Genomic DNA, 20,876 nt, shown 5'->3' on the forward strand with positions numbered 1-20,876 from the left:
CTTTGTGTTGTCTATGACACCTCCCTCCCACAGACAAGCTGGTAGATTTTTTTTTTCCCATCCCCTCAAACACATCCATTTGCATTTTAAACATGTCAAGGAAATGGCTTCCGTCTCAGCTGCTGTCACCGTGTTTGGCAGACAAGCACGGGCTGCCTGTTTATGTGACACAGACAAAATATACCTCGCTGCAAATACCACCTTGCAGCATGTGTTACAAGGTACTGTAGCACAAAATGGGTGTCACAGAAAGTCAGAATTAGTCGGTGTCATTCTTAAGTGGAATAAATTAAATGTTCAAAATCACTGTTAAGATATTTTTTTAAATTCTTCTACTTAAACACATACAGAAATGGTAATATAAAGATTTGCAGTATAAATAAAAGTATGTATTATATGTTCATAGTCATCATATGGCAAAACCTGCCGGGAAAACATTCATTGTGAAATAGTAGCAAATTCCATGAACCTCATATTAACTTCGATATCCCAATGAGAAAAATTCTATTCAGGGAACTGTCAATAAGAACTGATTGGCAGCTGCTTCATTCATCTACTGTACAGTAAATATGAGAAACACTAGAGTTTAGAAATTGACCGACAACACTGTGAGCCACAGTACAAATTATAATGGAGAATTCTCCCCTGTTTAGTAATATAGGCTACTAACTAGCTCATTTTGTTTTGATTCTCTCTCTGCTCTCCCTCCCGGCACACTGGTGCTACGCTCATAGCCCTCTGCCTGCACCGGCAAATTGGCAGAGCTGCTATGCAGTTTCACAAGAGTGCTGCCGAGCTTCTGTGCTTAATGAATTGCTGAATGTGTTTGCTATCCTTACGGGCAAAGATCCACTGCTGAGTCTCACTAAGCCTCCTTGATTTGTCTTGTTACACTGAGGTTAAACATTTTATTACTTGGGTCTTTTTCCTCCACAGTTGACTTCATTATGTCATTTCTGGGCCCTCATCTGCTTACCTGTTCCTTTAAGGGACACCTAGCAAGTGAAAACCTATTTGTATCCCTTTGGTTTTCAGTGAAAAGGTAAAATTAAATCTGCAGTGGGAGGTTTAGTAATACATGTTAGGTTCTTGTACTGGAAGGAGAAAACTTCTTTTGTTCTATCTCTATAAATATATGACACCTAGTTTCAGATTTATACATTAGCATCAAAGCAGATTGCAGTGACATCTAATAGTTAGGGAACTTGGATAGTTATCCAATGAGTCATCTCATTGGATGAGATGTATGGATACTCTGCAATGGGTCATTCTCAGTGCAAGTTACGCAGCACTGGAAACATCACAGCAGCCAGTTCTAGCAAGGCTGACAGCTAGCATTTGTCAGACATGTCCCTCAACTTACCCTTTTTGTCCCAACACTCAGAAAGCTCTTGAGCAGGGCCAGCAACTGCGTTATGAGGAAATAAATGCAGCAGTGTTTTCCATCCACACCTGCCAATCTCTGACAAATGCCTGGCACCCACTCTTCCTTTTTTAAACAGCAGGTAGGTGACAACAGCCTGCCTTTGTCATGTAAGACTGAGCTCTGCAGTTGTTCTTGACAGATAAATGTCTTATGAAACAGTCACGAAATGGAAATCATGGAGCTTGTCAGTTAAAGAGGCAGAAAGTGGGAGCTAGCAGTGCAGCGGAAAAAGGGGGGTGGTGGTGTGGTAGTATTGTTTTTGACAGGGAGGTGGATGTGTCTGCCGCCATACCTTGTTGCATTAAGGAACCGACTCCAAACCAGAAGCTGTTGAGGAGGGTGAAGTTGTTCTCCACCACATCTGATCCAGGGTTACAAGGATGGGCGTCGTACCATTCATATGGGCTGAACCTGAGAACAAGACAAGAAGTTAGAAAGCTGTTTTTAAATCTTTACCAGTTACAAGATCTGAGAAAATGTCTTCTTTATTCTTTCTTAACACCATTCACAGAGCTTTTCTAAAAGTTACAGCTATTTTCGAGTTTGGCTTTTAGTTTGGAGGCATGTCAGGTTTGGACAGAACAGTAACAAAACTACTGATGTCTGCATTAGAATAGCAGCTATACAAAGGAGCAGTTAAAGCAGCATTAATTGATTTTTTCTGGCCACTTGAGGGCAGCAGAACAAGCTGGATACACAACCTTGTTGTGACAAGCACATTAGCTGCCGTCTATTTACACATCCAGCAGACACAATATTTACTCTCCTTTAAGCTCTGTTTTGGTCTCCACCGACTCCTGACAAAAATATCTGTCTCTTGAGCTGATAAATGGCCCACTTTGTGCTCCAGGTAGTCACTAACTTTGTCTATCTGCCGTTTGGTGTTGGACAGTCAGAACGTTTCCGCTGAAAACAGCTGCCCACTGCTGCTGGAAACAAGTTGCGGTCCGTAAAACCAAAACAATGAGCTGACATTAGAAAGCTGCCATGGAACTGAAAGGGACTGCAGAGTTGAATGATACACTTCTGTGGGTTCATCACTGAGCAACAGCTTTCACATTATACATAGTCCTTTGATCCATTATTCACATAAAAACATTGGCTAGTGCAGCTACTTTGAGTGTGGTCATAACATGAGAACATGTAGAGAACAATGTCATCACACATACTAGTTTTACTGGTTTTATAAATGTGAAAACTTACTTTTTGTCAATCCGTTATCAAATGTCACATCAAAACATTTTAAAATCAACTGGTCCCGGGTAAGCTTTGCCTTTTAAAAATCCCCTCAACTATTTCTTATATGCTTTGTAGTTAAAGGTGACCAATGAAGCACAAAAATATCATTCTTCAGAAGGTATAAAATGTCATATTTGAGAATGTGAGGCATTAAGATGCCTCTTAAAGTCACATAAAACCATAAAGCATGCATCTTTCCATTTCTCTGCCATTTAGTGTGACAGTTGCTGAAAATGCTGCACACCTTTTATTGTACAAGTCATTTTCAGAGGCAGATGCTGAGATAAAACATGCTAAATGTCACTACTTTCCACTTTTATTTATATAATATGAAAAACCATTTTCTGGCTCTTTATTCTGGGTTAAACCAGATCCCTTAGACTACTAATAGTGTATCGTCAAAATGTGGCATATCTCTTTCTTTGATGAGATATAGTACAAAGTGCTAATGGCTGGAGAACCCCTTTTTTCTTTCTGAAACCAGATAAGCAACTAGAATGGTCCACAACACTGGAAGCCACTATGGTGAATCCTCGAGTGCATATTGTGATTTCTGAGGGACCACAATGAGAATAATCTGGAAAGATTTAATTGACTGAAATTTATATTGTTGATGAGTTAGATACACTCCAATCTAATTACATGCTGCAGAAATATTTTCTAACATGTCAGCAGTCTGTTTTAATCAGACACTGAACATGACTGATGGTTAATCATGAAGCAGCTCCATAATGATGTGTCTTAACCAGCCATCCTTCAAGTTTCTGATCTTAGTTAAGCAATCAGTCAGCTGAACTGATGAACAATATGGGAGTGTTTTTGCCCAAAGTTGGGTTGCCTAAGTGTTGTTTGTTGTGCATTAAAATGACTACTGTCAAATATGCTCACTAGCGTTTCCATCTTGAAGTGTTTCCCTTAATATTCCCGACTCATGTGCCCTTAATAACATTTGCAGACATCAGAGAGGCCTTGGGCAACTGCTGCACAAATATGGTACTCTCCACCATTTCAATTCATTCCTTCAACCTCATTTTGTTTTACTTTAATGTGAAATTGAAAGTCATGGTCAAATAATATGTGATAGTGAAGAGGCAAGGAAAACAAGAGAGGCATTATACACATCCAAAGTATATATGAACTGGACTTACACATAGCACAAATAAAGAAAAAAGAGGAATGTCTATTTTCAATACTTTTGAGTGCAGTTTCTACACAAACAATGTATCAACGCTGATTCAAAAGGCTACCCCTGGTTCTCTGCTAATTTCTAAAAAAGGTTGTGCTGGCAAGCAGAGCCAAGAGCTTTCTTTCAGACTGTATGCTGAACCATCCTATACAAACCTGTCTGCTGAACAACACTATTAAGTGTCGGCCAAGAGTGCAGCCTACACATAGAGGAGGTGATTTGGAAACAGCTTGGCATCCAAACGCAACACAGCAAAAGCGCTATGTTGGCTCTTGCAAACCTTATATTGAATTGAATTTGCACAGCCTTATGGTTCAACATGCATGTCGTTTGACATTTCAGTGCCTCTAATCATTAGAAAACTATATTTATTTTCACTTTATAATAACACTGCCATTCATTATTAGTGGTTTTTGTTCAGACACAATACACTACACACATGGCAAGCAAAGCAAACCCAAAGAAAACTTACATGTCACACTCTTGGGTATAAATACATCTTATCACAGATAGAATGCAGAAACATAATCAGTTGCTATTTGCCCTATTTTCCTTATTAACAGTTTCGAAAAAGCTATAACTAGATATTGAAAGATACTGCATCTTTTAATCAACTACCCACACTGCTTTTAGAATTCAAGATTATTTATTCCAACAATACAAAGTATGGCTGCTTTTAAATTATTACCGTGAAACAGTTTTGAACACGCTTGTGAGCAAGGTCACAAGGTTAGTGAAGCTATAATTCAGATCACTGGGAAAATAAATATTGCTACAGGCCATCCTGTATCCAGAATATATACTTAGTTGTGCCTATATGGACCTATACGGATCTCTCTGTGTTACTTTGTGACAAAAAAGAAAATTATACACAATGAGAAAACTCCATCATTACACAGTTAGTGGAGCATAAATGCTTATCCACGTCAACATGTTACCGATCATCTAATAATCTGTACTCAGCAGCTTAGTATTATCTGTGGATTCATTTTTCCCCCCAGTATTTCTACGTTCTGTGTGGGTTATGTATTGAATCAATGAGGCAAAATATATTCTCTACTTACATGCTCTAAATCCTCCTTAGTTTTAATATATAGGCTGGTATAAGCAAATAAATGGCAGCAGTGGTTTTCACTTGCATATAAGCATTACTGTGTATCTTGTGTGTCATGTTATTTATCTACAGCTATGGAATAAGATGTGCCTTTGGTCAAATACATATACAATACTTGGCAACATAACTATTATGGTGCCACAGTGCTTTTGAAAGCCAAAGTGTTTTTCTGTCTGATGTTGTTGGTAATACCTTGACATCTCTGTCCAGCATTTAATATAACCTACTTGTGCTGAAGTTGCCCTCTGATTGTTCATTGCAGTCTATTTCATCCTCACATGATGCACTTTTAGAGCAGCTTTTCAACTATCTAGGCTGCCCTCTAAAAAACCAGTGCAACAATTTAAGATGATTTTGTACTTGTGTGAAGCCACTCCAGATTTTGTTTGGTCTCACACCAACGAATGAGCATAGAGGAGTGCAGCTGTTTGCTCTCAAGCCCCAGAACTCCTTTCAACGGCCACTTTTCTAGAACTTCCTGAAGCACCACTTTGCATGAGAAGCAGCAGGAAATACTGACAATGATACTAACAGGATATTCATCATATTCATGACCAAAAAAAAAAAAAATAAGTGAGATACTTTTCATCCATATTAAATGTATGACTTATTACTGCCAGGAATTTCATTTTTGTATGTAAGTGCTGATGATCAATTATAAATAGCCTGCTCTAATGACATTTCACATCAGGTGTGTATATTTTTTCTTTTTGTACTGAATATGATAATTATCTAAGTTATCTTTATTGCCTCATTGAGCATCTTATTTCTTATATTTCTTATATATATATATATATATGATCATTTAAGGGTGCATCATTTAAAACTGCATTGCCAATTCCAAAGGAATTGCACACTGAATGGGACTTTGCATCTCCACTGGGGGCTTTTTCTATTCCTCCTCCCACTGCTGAGCTGTAGAGAGCCCATGCAGACATAACTGTCTTGATCACTACCCAGCAGCTAACACAGTATGCGAAACCGGCTAGCATACTCAATTCACAGCCTGCAATGACAACAGCGTAAATTACTATGTCTATTGAAAGACCTCATGGAGACATGTATGAACAAATACATAGCAGCAAATGGCATGCATTGTCCTCACTTACCTGGCAATGACAAAAAGGACACAGCTTACGCCCAGATAGGCCAAGAGGATGTAGACCCAAATGTCGGGAGTCATGGGGTTCAGGAAGGAGAAGAAGCCATTGTTGGTTGCATTGGGTTTGCGATACAGGATGCTGATGCCCATGCTCATGAAAGGCTTGGAGAAGTCGACAACCTTTTCACGCATATAGGTAATGGTGAGAGGAGCCACTGCCAAGTCTGCCCTCTGTAGAGGAAAAAGAAGATGATCCAATTTGTATTTTCATATCAGCAATGTATTTTTTATGCCAACCTAGACAGTTAACTTTTCATGTAGCACCATCATCAGATAAAAATTTGAATCAATCCAATACTTTGGTTTATGAGCAAATACCTGAAAAATCAGCCACAGCTGTATTTTGTGTTTAGTGCTAATTAGCAAATATTAGCATGCCAAGTGAGAACACACTAAAATAAGATGGTGAACATGGTTGACATTATACCTGCTAAACATCAGCTTGTCAACATTGTCATGGTGAGAATGTTAGCATGGTGGCATTAGTATTTATTTCAAAACAGTGCAGCTTCACAGAGATGCTCTTGTAAGTGGAATCTTAGTTGTGTTATATCATTGATATTTTGAATTATGTATCAAGAGCTGTTTAAAAGTTGCCTTTTATTTAAAGTGTGGAAACCTACAATATTATATGGCTTTGACATTTGCTGTAAAAATTGATCATGATAAACATGTTTTTTTCTTTTCGATGATGCCTTTTGGAAAAAGTAAAGACATCATCATTCTAGTGTATCAGACAAAATCAGAAGCAGTCCCATCCACAAAGCCATTATCTGGTGCCACTAGAATGCCATATGACACCATATAGCATTGTGCAATGGACATGGCATAGGACTGCATATTCAGAAGGTTAACATTTATATTGGCTGCCCCCAAAACTCCCCTGCACCAAGGCTGGGCAGGAGGTTAATGAAACCAGCTGCTTGGTTCACGCTTGGATACCTCTTTCTTTACTTCCTACCTACTGAGCAGTGGGAGAGGAAAAGGGTTTGTTCACACAAAAGTTCACCTTATAGCACTTTCAGGTAAAATAAGATCCAAAACTTACGCAAAGCCATAGGGCCTAACCCAACAGGAATTTGAGATGATGGTTCAATAAAAATAAGATGAAAGGTTGAAGTTGAGTGATGCATTCACGGTATCATTTTAATAACCACACTAACTGTAACTGGAAAATGATGTATTGCATGACATAGTGTTTTAACACCTTTAAAAACTATGTTTTTTGGGTTTTTTTAATTATGAATATTCCATTTCTAGACCCTAAGGCTATTCTTAGCTAACCTGATGCGCCAGATGATTTGTTACCCAGAACCATCTGAGAAGTCGTCCACGGAAACTGTTTGGAAAAGGGCAGGCACTTTCAAAAAATACTTGGCAGGTGATTGGGTGAACCATCTATCTTTCACTGTCTATCACCACCTTTCCTTGTGAGGCAGCTGGATTCGTCATGCTGATTGGTCACAAGCACATAACTTGAAGAATGACATGATGGATTCTCATGTGATCTTGTGATGTTGTGAAACTTGCGAATCCAGCTGCCTCACAAGGTAAATTCTTGCATGAATTTAACTTTCCTTGTGGCTTAGACAGCTCTTCCCTCAGATTCAATTGATAACTGCCAAACAACAGTAAACAGAGGTCAAAAAAGAAAACATTTCTACTTTGTGTGTGACACTACAGATTACTTGCTCCTGTGGCCAGCACCATGGTGACTAAATACACGGTGGCCACTGAAGAGATAGAAAGATGGGAGAACCAGTGCGTCCTGCAGTGCATCTGCTGTCTCTCTTAAACTATTCAAATTTGTACATCACATACTGCTCCCTCTGTTCTCTGCTGCCAACTGCAGCTTTGAACCAACCTGCCACTCAGCCGGAAGATCAACCAGCATGCAATTCCAGACATCCCAACGGAGGGCTAATATACATGCTGCATGTCCTTGTTCTGCTTACTGCTTAGACACACAAACTGGGCACAAGCAAAATAACCTGATAGTGCCCTGCTGTGTGCCACATGGCTTGGTGTTATCTGGGTTTGCAGATGGTGGGCTTAGTGGTGTTCTCCCTGCGGTCCTCCTCACCTGATGTCAGTCTGGAGGATTCATGAAGTTACAACTAACATGATACATGCATTTTGAATCTGCTGACTGTACACTTAACATACTTAGAAAGAGATGAGTTATTCTTTTTGGACATGAGTGCATTTGCTCCAGTTCGAAGCAGACACATTACATACCTCTCACAACCAAAGCTTTCTATCCCTCATCAAGCATTTAAACTGTACAGTCTATATAGGCAGCATCACAATTCTGATGAGGATTGGACAGCACTTATAGTACCTTCTTGTTACTCTTTTTGTTGTTGTTATTAACATTTAGAGCAGACACAAGTGCATATTTTGATTTAGTGTATGTTGTAATTGCAGAAACACAGTTTGCTGAGCGATGCAATGGTTACTGCAGATAACAGCAATTTTTGCAAAAGAGGTGCTGAGGGAATGCAAAATCATCCGATTGGCTAGTTGTACATGCATTTACAAAACCTATGGTGAATGAATGCACAATGTGACATTTATGTGCATACAACACAACAATATGCTATGCCCAAACCTTCTCATGTTATTTAGTCTCATATCAGAATATACAAAGGGCTAAAGATGAAGCATACACAATATGATCAAGAAACTGTTGCTTTGCATAAACAGTAGGTTAGAAGTGTGGTGGCCTGGAACAGTGATTTACTCAAGGGTGCTTTGGCAGGCAGGACAGACATGTTTGCCGTTGTGGCAGTTGAACTCGTGCCCTTCCAGCTATGGGTCAGCCCTCTTACCACCAGTTCATCCTGCTGCCTCAGATAAAAATCAAATTCACACTTGTCCATCCACTTGCAGGCACATGCTGCCCTCAATTACCAAAAAAAAAAAAAAAAAAAAACCTTAGCTAAGGCATGAACACGCAAACTATGAGTGTTGTACCTGACTAGAAATAAAGTGCTGTAGCTTTTCATTCAGACTATCTATCTGTGTAGACAAAAAGGATGTAGGCTGGCTTTAACCTTCCAGTGTATCTGTCGAAGCAAGATTAATTGGCATGACAGAAACAAATGATGCGCTAAGCACGCTATTAACATTTGCATCACAGCATGATTAAAGTGATCATCTATTGTGACTAAATCAAGTTTAACAAGGCCTGTTGCATCATTTAGCACCTTCCAAACAATGCCCTTTGGCACTGCAGTGAGCTTTGTGACTACACGGAGCAAAATAAAGGGCTGTATGTTACACAATGCTAAATTGTTGCACTTAGCAACATTGCAGTTCCTCATTCAAAAGCATCAGTCACATGGAGAGTAAATCTCATAAATGTATCATATCAATATCAAAACATATAAAAAGACATATATACACTGGTACGGAGCTTTACTCCATTTCTGTCACATCTCCTTTTCTGACAAATCTTGATGATACAGAGATCAATGACGGGTTACAACTGATTTTACAACTATAATTCTGAAATGCAACTATGATTTATGGGGTTACAGTATGATATGAAGATATGATATGAAGAATGCGTGAGCCCTGTGTTTCAGCACCATTTTATCAGCTAAAACCAACTGTTTCCCGTTTTCTACCTCAGACCTTATCTAATTGTGATTCTTTTTTAAGTAAAGGCACTGATCCCCGGTAAACTGTTATGCATCTTATCTATCTGCATTACAACGAGGGGCAATGTGTTTTTAAAAGGTTAATAGAAAAGAACATATGAATACAAATTGAACAGATAACAAGTATGACAGTGGCCATTTACTTTTCCCTTCTCTATCTCTTTATATATGGTGTACACAGTAAATGCAAGTCATGTATACAATATGCTCCATGAATTGAATTTTGTGAAGAATAGATATATAGGAAAATAGCAACTTGCAGTAACAGTTTTTGTCCGAGTTAGGAAGAAATACAGTCCAAACTTATTACCTCAGTGGGGGGATGATGTAGTTTGTGGTTTTCTCTCATGAAATCTGTAGCCATACTGGCCTCTCATAGCAATCCAGGGTCAGATCTCTTGAGCTTGCCTTAAAGTTTATGTTTCAGGTCTGATGAATAACGATCGGCTTATCCATACAGAAGGAAAGCACTAGACCACAAAATAGAACCAACTAAAAATCCACAAAGAAGACATCATGCATCCTTGGTCATGCGATAAGAAGCAGTAAAAGCAATAACTAGCAGTATAGATTCTAATCTTCTCTTCTGCTGCTATACGAAAGCAATAGACCTAAAAAGGGCTAAATTATGTGCATATTCTAAAAAATATATGTATTTTTTTTAACTGTATTTATCCATCAATTTATAATATTTTTTCTAAAGCAAAAAATCAAAGGCAACCAGAGCTGCTCATTGGCTTGTCTGTGTATTCAACAGCTTATGTTCATATTTAGGCTCAGTCCAGAGGTCTCAATCACCAGATGCTACATCTTCACAAAACACATGTAAACCTTATGTCACAGACAACAACACTCATTTTTCTATTTAGCCGTAACATAATGAACAGACTCTCTCTGTGGCCACCTACACCTTCTCCCTTTAAACCAAAGAACGGACTAAAACAAATAGCGCGCGTGCTGTTTAATGATGGAGTCATGCATCTTCATTTCGTGCCAGCATTTTCTGCCTTTAGTAATCCATTTGTTCCCCTCAAGGTTATTGTTATCAACATGGATCTAGCAAAAAGCTTGGATGGAGGGATAAAGTGCTGCAGTGGTAGCCCACCTTTCCCAACCCTTTCAGCACCAAGCCATTGACTCCTGCCATACGATTCCCTGCACTAAATGCCATTTAAGCTATTACAAGTTTTCAGCTGAGTACAGCGCTGACCTGATGGGGCTGAGGACAAAGAGAGAGCACTGACAGGGACACTTATGAAATGCCAGCAAAGAATTGCCACCATCACTTTGATGTGAGGCTGTTTGATGGCCACTAAGGCTCCGAGTTTGACATAGACAGTAGCGATTGCCCACCATGTAACAGCAAGATGATTGCTGATGTTTTCTCTTGCATCTTTAGAATATATGCAGTATTACATGCTAATCCTAGATCTCTGGTTTCTCCAGCTGAAGGAAATGCTTTGTCTCACTGAATCACATCAACACACTTGTAACTTTTAGGCAACCTTGACATAAGTGCGCCATAAATGTAAGTGACAGCTTTGCGGGCTCTTTCTGACTTGTACTCAATCAAATCTATATCACTGTCCAAGTGGAGGACATAACCTGCAAGTCAGTTCAGTGGCATGCTTGTGTAAGTTTGCGTGATGATGGAAAACATAATTGTAGAGACGCAGCAGGTTAAAAGGAAAAGGATACCATTCTCATGTCTGCAAGGTAAATAAATGTATAGCTGGAGCCAGCAGCTTGTTAGCTTAACATAAAGACTGGAAACAGGGGGACACAGGTAGCCTGGGTCTGTCCAAAGGTCCTTAATTAATATGTTTTAATTGTGATTGTAGCAAAGCTAACTAAGCAGCTGCTGGCTCCGGAAACATATTTACCATACAGACATAAGCATGGCAAAGCAGGTACACTTATTTCCCAATATGTCAAACTATTACTTCAAGGAAAAATGTGAAGCAGACTACTTACATGCTCTATAAGCTCCCTGATCATACCGTTCCACTGGCCCTTGTCATCCTGAGAGCCATATCTCCCATCGGGCACAAGACGGATCTCATACGTGAATCCCAGGATGTTGGCCAGCTCTTTGAGCAAGTCGATGCAGAAGCCTTCGAAACGGTCGTTCCCAACCAGCGCCTTGTCAGACTTCTTAAGCATGACATATGGCTCCTCCTGCACACACACAAAGATCAAATGAAAAGCAATGGTGAGGTCAGCTTTTTCAATTTGTTTCAGCACATGCACCTAATTGAAGCAAAGTGATCTGCGTTGATGAAACGCTGTTGCATTTAACAGACAGTGACAGCAGATTCAAGTTCAGCGTGCGGGTATAGAGAGTGTTTAAATATGGAAGAGGGTTGAGGTTTTTTCTGCAGTGATGTATTAGCAAAAGGAGATCTGAGCTAATTTAAGACTGTAATGTCAGTAAATGTTTTTTTAAATTTCAGTGTTTTCTATAGTGATGGTTATGCACAAAGGAATATTTGCACTATCAATATGCCTGCAGTGTTGAGCTAATTCAACCTACTGTCTCCCCCACACTGCTGTGTGCTGACCTATATAGCTGGTGCACAGGTCGGTTCATTTTATGGTCAGGTAGCTGACACTCTTTACTGGCCAGTAATATCCTGCCTGGCTGCTCATAATTTGGGCTGTATAAAAGCTTGATTAGGAACAGAATGCAGCAGTGAAATGGAACATGCCCACGTCGTTGCCTTCATCAATTGTCACCAACCTCCAAGGGAGAGCAACTGAGCTGATGCCTGCAGTGACAATGACTAACCCAGAATTCCTCGTAAATGATTTCCTTTATTTAGTGCCTGTTACCATTTCCCTGCTAGATAGACTTGCATATCCCGCTGTGCATTTCAAAACATGTTGGTCCATTTATGCAAGGGCTGTAATACAATTTATTGCCTCCAATAGCCAGATGTATAATTTACAAACTGAGCTCAGAAGCAGAGTAATTGATTCTCTAGTGAAGGTGACCCCTTGCTTTGTGTTTTTTTTTTTTTTCAGCTGTGGCTTGTGTGGCATAAGGTAAAAAGATACAGTCAAAGAGGAGAAAATAGGCAGTCACAGCACTCTTTATTCTTTCAGGAAATTGTTTTTCATGGGGGAAGGCAGAGGTGGTGAGGGTGGATGTTGGGGGCAAAAAAAAATACAACATCATGTGCTGGTGCCATGTTGACACCAGTTACACTGTTTGTTGGTGTGTGCTGCCTCTAAAAATGACTTAACCAAGCTAACATCCAGCAGGGCATAATTTATTCCAGAAATTACAACAAAGAAAATGCATGGAAAAACATACAGTAAATGATAAACATCTTTGTTTGCAATCAAAATAGGAAGCCACTTGGACACTACAATTAGGATGGCCTCTTAAATAAACAGTAAGTTATGAATACTTGATGACAATGCATTTGGAGAGCAAGTGCTTAGCCACAAACTTTGCTCAAGTTGTCCAATTAACTTGATCAAAAAGTTTGCATGTTAAGGGAAAAAAGTCATTACCATCTGTTTCTAGCCGTCCAATTCTTGCTATTCCCTAAGGTTTGGACTCAAATCAAAGTGTTTATACCAATTCTACCCTCACAGTCGCAGCATGGGCGTGCATAACAGGAAGAGGAGGGAGGTGGGCCTGCGCAGAGACATTACAGGCAATGGAGTGCAAACAATTAATGTAAGGGGGAAAACACATTAAGTGCCTTAATCTCTTCGGCAAAGTTATCACTATAAAGCTGTCAGACGTCTTGTTCATGCATCACTGAAATCAGTTTGATGCAATGTCATTACGCTAAGAGGGGAGATTGATATTAAAGTTGAAACTCTCTTCAGCAGTTTGAAAGTAGGCAGTTTTATGATCTTAAACTAATGATTCCCGATGAAATAGCAAATCAAGGAACATGTCAGAAATATTCAAATGCACTTGAAGGGAAAAATTATTGGAAATTTTTAGGAAACTTAATATGCAATTGAAACACTTGAACTACTTGGTGATAAACACACATACATTAATGCCACTCTGTTATAACATAAAATCGGCAAACACTGGCACTGCCTAGTACAGTAGTTCAACATTACACCACTTAAATCCTTGTTCCATTTCTCTTCTTTGAGACAGAATTAACATAGATGGCACCTGATAGGCATTAATTATGTCCCGCCTTGACCTCACTTGTCATAATTACAGCGTCGTGGTCCAATGTAGGCATAATGATAGTGTTTATCGTTGTAACTTGTAGGCCTATATCTGTCCTAAAAAGGTGCACTGGGGACATCTGTGTCGGCACCTCCCTGATAGCTCCACAAAGGCCCCAACATCCAGTGACAGTGTTAAGTACATACAACAGAGGATCTACAAATGAATGCCATGTGAAGCTGGGGGGAGGGATCACCTAGTTCTTTCTATCTGAACATGTAATTAAATGCATTCTCAGGGAATAGTTCATTATATACCTCCTCCTTTTCTTTTTTTGCTAAAGGCCTTCCCACTTAACATAATCATGACATGACATTAAAATCTCATCTGAATTACTGATAATTGATCGTTTGCTAAGCCCCGTCCCCCTTAACTGCTCTTGCTAAGACTGTCAAGCTTTCCATTCTCACATTTGCAGTTACTAAATGTGGCAGATTTACCACTCGAAATTCTTCATAACTTTTTGAAACCATGGGTACTTGATTTTAGACAGAGGCAGACAAAAACAGGCTTCTCATTTCTAGCCTGACATTAAAATAAGAATTGCTGGTCCACCTTGAAGGTCAGTCCACCTTAATTAAGCCTGGTCAGGTTAGGCTGGTCAAGCATTGTTACTAACTTCGGAGCTAACCCCCTTCGATGAGAAGCAGCAGCATTTATTAACTGACACACTGTAACCTGTACTGTACATTTACTGCCAGTTGCCAAGTTATTGCCAATCTTTTCCTCTGCTTTGCTCGCATTCACCGCCACTTTTCTGCAACTTGCTCTCTGCACTCCCTCAACTACACACTCACTACTCACACACACACACACACATTACACACTGCCCTATTCCTTAACGGAGCTACGCCACTCTTATAAGAGTACCTTTTACGTAGATGTCCTTTGAAGAATGAAGAGAGGGAGGGTGACTCCAAACAATTCCACAATAATGTAGGGTGTATTGCACAGTGCGCGAGTGAAAAACATTAACAGCCCATTGACATTAATGATAGTGTGAGATTTTAGCAGCAGCACTCATAATTTTGCAGCTGCGGTATACCTCTGCTGAAGGGGAAACACTGTATAGGGGATTATATACATAGGGGAAACACTGTGCCATATGACAGTCGCAGAGAAATGTAAACTCAGCACACCTCTTCCTTCCTGATTGATGAACGATGATTTCTAGATTGTATACCTGTGCTGGAAGGAGCTTAATAAGACATCATTGTAAAGCTTAAATTTCGGATGTTATCTGGAATAAAACTGAAGAGACATGAAGGATAGGACTTTTTTTTTTTTTTTTTTAACGCCAAGCTACACAGGTGACCTACCAGGATGGTGGTGATGACGAGGGAGCGGTTAGCTAGGGAATCGGTGATGTTCATCCCTTTTCGCTTCGGCGCTTCTGTGATGTTGAGACCTCCCGACACACTCCACTTCCCCACCTGCAGAAGATGAAAAGCGTATAGCTAAGTGTTCTGTGTCTGTTGGTGGGCCTTGACCCTAGCAGAATCCCCCGCCAACCAGTCTCCCACATTAGTGCCACGTTGAACACATCACCAGCAGCATTAGATGATTGGCTGAGTCACCTTTATATCAGCAGGACAGAGTGTTTTGGAAAGCAGCGGGTAGTAGTAGTAGGTAGTGTATGCCTTTAGAAAAATCAAGCATGACAGAAAAATAAAATAAACTGGCATTTGGAATTTGATGAATAGTTCACATAACGCACCTAACAGGTAATTTTGCAAGAAATATTGTAAATTGTGATCAATTTAGTTTGGTACCCAAAAATAGGGATACATTTTCTGTACCCTCAAAAATAATGAAAATACAGTAGACTCAATAAAATGTTTAAATCAAGGTTACAGCTTCTGTTTATCTCTTCAATTCAACAAATGACAAGAAAAACAAATTTAAATTTGCACATTTTACATTAGACCAATTACAAATCACATTCTGTATGATGTAGTGATATATTGGTGCTGTATGATGTAGTGATATATTGGAGCTGTGAGTAAACATGAAAAAGAAATATAAGGGTAAAACAAATAGAAACATTAATAAAAAATATTTCAAAGAGTTACAGTTGGTTTGAATGAAGGTACAGCATGAGGTTGCCAGATGGATTACATTGTACTGCAGTCTCAGTAAGATAAGCCAAGAGATTTGAACAAATAAAAGGAGTTATACATGCGAGACGCCCTCAGGCAAAAAGCTCTGCATATTGTAGAGACACACTCTGGAACATATCATTAGCACAAATGGTCCTGTGGCTGTCGGTAACAATCTCTTTTTGCCCTCCACCAAACCCTCCTCCCATCCTTCCCGCTTTCTCTATTACCACAGACGCAGCTTTTAATATTCACTGGGGTTTGTGCTTGAGGTGGATCCATTTAAAGACATACAGCCCCCTACAAAAAAGCATGAAAAACGTCTGTTAATGTCCTCCCTGCCTAATCCAGAGAGAGGCATATGCTCTAATTTGAAAAGAACATTAGTTACAGCTTGTCACACAACCAAAGAGGACTCCAGGAGAGAGATTTAAAAATATCTGTGAATGCTTTCCGCTTTGCAAAATTCTTTCTAATTGTCCCAATTACAATTAGCTCAATTCATTAAACATGATTAGCAAAAGACTTGATTCAAAAGTTATTTACTCATGCAACCACATGCAGAGCATTACATTTATTTTTAGTTTTTTCGTGTCATGGACATGCATTGAGTGAAAGTGGCACTCTGCGAACCTGCTCATAATTCCAGTGTGAGCTCAAAGTTGGGCTAATATTCAATTACAATGGATTAGTTGAGAAAAATCCACATCTTAACAGGCTCAAACTGTTAAAGCCGATTCCACGGATATACAAGAAAGAAAAAAAAAAAAAAAAAAGAATCAGCAATCCGCAGCAGACTTCTGGATCAACATTAACACGCTGGAGCGTATTTGTCAGAGACACAATGAGAAGATGCTAATATGGCATCAAATACTTTTGCAAGATGACTGTGCTTCAACTTAATTGACCGCACACACAGGACAAGATGCCAGTGAAAGGGAGAAGAATCATTTCAAAGCAGCAGTGTTACAAGCTCTGTTCTTGAACAGAAGGGTTACAAGCTGAAAAGCCCCAGCTATTATATAGTCTTGAGCCTTTAGGGAGTACTTGAGGAAGTCATAATGGGACTTATCCCTATTTGATATATTCATAATGTATGAAAGCTCTCTAGTAGAGAAAGGCTGTTATAGTCCAGAGGGTACTTTGCCTTCTAGTATAATAAAATAAGTTCTACATTACCAACCTTTTAGTTAGTTTTTTTCCTCCTTTTTTTGTAAAACATGTTTATACAGCTCATTACCACCAAACAGCATTTTGGGCATCACCTCAAATTATCATTAAGAGAGGCTGCAATTAACACCCTAATGTGTACCCTAATCCAATTTGCTTTATGATCCACTAACTTATGCTTATGTTGAAACAGCCAATTTGCTTCCTTGTTAGGAGGTAAATGATACTGTCAAATTTTGCATTATCTGTTCCACGCCAAGAGGAAAATCTGAAATGTATCTCTGAGATCAATAATCCATTAAATCCTTTTAATGGAATCATAGAAGTTTTGCTTTATTGCACGCTGTATGCAATAACATTTAGTGTTTGTTCCTGTTGTGCTTTTAGTGCATCACAGCAAAGAATGCCTTGAGAACACAGTATGGCTTTATGCAAAACTTACCTTTTCAAGTCCATCCTCCTTCAGACTGATGATGTCCAGGTCGAAATCTGTACGCAGCCCACTTGTCTTGTTGAATGACAGTCTTCCCGTCAAACCATCCCAGTGGGACTGAAAAATAATATATCTACATATTTATACCCATATTCAAATTCACACCAACTCTACCAATGTTATTTGTACGTTGCTTTAGACAAAAGTATCTGCTAAATGATTAAAGAACCAGTGTGTAGGATTTAGTGGTATCTAGCGATGAGGTTGCAGATTGCAAGCAACTGAATACACCAACCCTCGCCCTCCCCTTCCAAGCATGTAGGAGAACCTACGGTGGCTGCAAAACTCACGAAAAATGTTTGTCCATTCTGAGCTACTTTAGAAACATGGCGGTGCAACATGGCGGGCTCCATGGAAGAGGACCTGCTCCCTATGTAGATATAAAGGGCTCATTCTAAGGTAACGAAAACACAACGGTTCTTATTTTCAGATGATTATACACTAATTAAAATTCACTTAGAAATATTATATTCCGTTTATGCGAAGTCCGTTCTGCTAGATGCCACTAAATTCTACACACTGCACCTTTAAATATGAACATCATTAATGTAATGTAGAATACTGCACATAACACTCTGAACAATCTAATCTAATCAATACTAATCAATAATAACACAATCAATGCAATAATCCTGCAATAAATTGTATATTTTTTAATCTTACAATACCCAATTGTGTCATTAGATTGTGTCGGGCATGTTTATTTAATTCTCTTAAGGTTCTGGCCCTAGTTTATGGTTTTGTTACATCGCATTGGTTTATATTGTGAACCCAATATTTTCTCACACACATTGTTGTGAATGTATGCATGCAAAATATTTGGGAAACATTACAACATGTCAACAATATTTAACAAAGAAGCACAGAGAAATGCAGTCAACAAAACACACACACATGCACCTGCCACACACAACAGCCTTTATCTTTCACTGAGAGTAAATTCACACCCACACACACACCCACAGACCAAAAGTACAAACACAAACTGGGCAGGCTGCATTTCCTTTTTTTAATTACATTTTACATTTCAACGCCTCCAATGCACCCCCCCCCCTCCTCTCAGACTACGGAGTTAATTAACAACCATCTCCTTTTGCTTGATTCCCCATGAGGGGGGAAAAACACATAACTGCCCCCTATTACGATTCCCTGATAACTGCCACCTCAACACACGTGTGCACAAGCAAACGCACACACTAGTTGCTGCTACACACCTGTTCTTCTCACACTTATGCAAAGAGAAGTATCATATTTCAGCACTGGTGGAGCCAACTATTCTTTTCTGATTGTCATTGTCCTTGATTTTGTCTGGTTTAGTCTCAGCATTTGTATTGTATGCCAAGCCATTGTCGGCTGATTCCCTGTGCCAAGATGTATTTTATTTTATTTACCTTTTTGTCTTTCTTACTGCAAAAGCAGATATTTAAATAACTATCAGTGTCAGTAATAGGTCTTGGTACAATATAGTAGTCTGTCATTTTGTGTCAAAGAGCAGCACTTTTCTGATATTTAAAATCCAAACTGTGTGAACCCTACAGGCTATAACTCTCTCATCTCCTCCCTGTCGCTTGCCAGAACTTGTTGAGAGAAGATTGAAGCTTCAAGAAGAAATTTGTGGCACTCTCCTTTTTTTCGAACCCCCTCATACTTCATTCCATCTGGCCTATCGCCACCAAGGTGGGTGGCATGTTCAAACAGCTCTCATTCAGAGAGTGACATAAATGCCTGAGCCACATCACGTCCAAAGGGCCAATTCGACCTTCAGAACATGTCAGGCGCCTGTCTTGAGGCGAACGTAAATCAGACCTAAGTAAGTGTTTTTATAACCAAACACTATGTTGTTTGTACAGTATGTTTGTATGAGGAAAACAATGTCATATTTTCTTGGCTTTAGTCATGATCACTACAAGTCGCTAACATAGCTGCTAATGGTACAGCTTGTTAGGACAGCTGACAATGCTCATTGTTTCGGATGACCCTATACACCACACACAATACAATGGTGTGTTTGGCAGACAAGCAGAAACTGTTGCTACAATTCAGAAACAAACCATAGTATTCATGGATCTTGTGCCAGTTGGGGATGTGTAGATGAGTAAGAGTATAATATGGGACTCACTTTACTCAATAAATTCTAGGTATTGTAGAAATGATTGAAAACAGTCACATTGTTTTTATAAGGAGAACAATGGCCTTTTCTCAGCCAAGGTGCTGTATATTTGTACAGATAGCAACCACTATTTACATAGCATTCACAATAATTAGTTGCTAGTTTTATAGACAATGGCAGAATTCTGTAACAGGGCTCTATAAGATTGACCTCTTCACTTTTGCTTAACCAAAAACTGTAAATCTGCTTGTATGCACTTAAACAGGGTGAGCCGATTCAACCCTCAAGGCACCGGCTTCCTAGAAGTTCACCACTGACGCCCTTCCTCATTTACAAGTCCTCAGAAACTAAAGGAGTAGCAGGGACAATTTGTTATAGGGCCCCACCTGTGCTCATCGAACAAATGATTGCTACAGTAACAATCATGCTATTAAACAGAGGCTTCTCTATCTAGCAAGTCTCTATAGTTTTAAGAAGCAAAGCACGATAACTGTACCCAATTCTGCCATGATCACAAAAAGCAAGCCACAGTGTGCAGCTTGTCTTATCGGATTGGCCAAGTGAGACTGCTTTAGCAGAAGGTGAGAAGAGACACGACACACACCTAATAAAACAATAGAGAGTAGTTGGAAAACTTGCCAACACCTCACTGTTCTCAGTGTATTGCACTGAAGACACAAGTGTTTTATAAGTCCCTTTTTTAGTGCAGTGCGCATACATGAAGCAAGTCCTGAATACACATACATGGATTGCTGTCCTTACTCTTAAACAGAAGGCGAAGGGAAACCAGTTGAGTAGGAAAAATTCTGCCCCATGCCAACTTTCTTTGTAGGGTCCCTGATCACCAGAGTGAGCTGAGCATTTGGGTCCAATTCCAACACTGTCTTTTAATATTAATGGAGATGGAGGGCCTGTACGGAAGATCAGGCTTGACTCTGAGACACTGACTGCTGGTTAAGGAGACCCTTGGAGGATAAGCTGTGGCTACATTCTTCAAACTCCCAA

General features: G+C 39.5%; 1 protein-coding gene across 1 annotated transcript in view; it reads right to left on the minus strand.

The window, feature by feature from the left end:
• Window positions 1-20,876, minus strand: part of grik3 (glutamate ionotropic receptor kainate type subunit 3) — a 106,355-nt gene that overhangs the window by 12,742 nt on the left and 72,737 nt on the right. Inside the window, exons 8-12 of the mRNA XM_067600936.1 lie at window positions 17,711-17,818; window positions 15,319-15,432; window positions 11,767-11,970; window positions 6,075-6,298; window positions 1,719-1,837 (exon numbers count right to left, since the gene is read on the minus strand). Of these exons, the coding sequence (XP_067457037.1) occupies window positions 1,719-1,837; window positions 6,075-6,298; window positions 11,767-11,970; window positions 15,319-15,432; window positions 17,711-17,818 (769 nt within the window). The remainder of the gene's footprint in view (window positions 1-1,718; window positions 1,838-6,074; window positions 6,299-11,766; window positions 11,971-15,318; window positions 15,433-17,710; window positions 17,819-20,876) is intronic.

Source organism: Thunnus thynnus, chromosome 10 (genome assembly GCF_963924715.1).
Source record: "Thunnus thynnus chromosome 10, fThuThy2.1, whole genome shotgun sequence".
Lineage (NCBI taxonomy): Eukaryota > Metazoa > Chordata > Actinopteri > Scombriformes > Scombridae > Thunnus > Thunnus thynnus.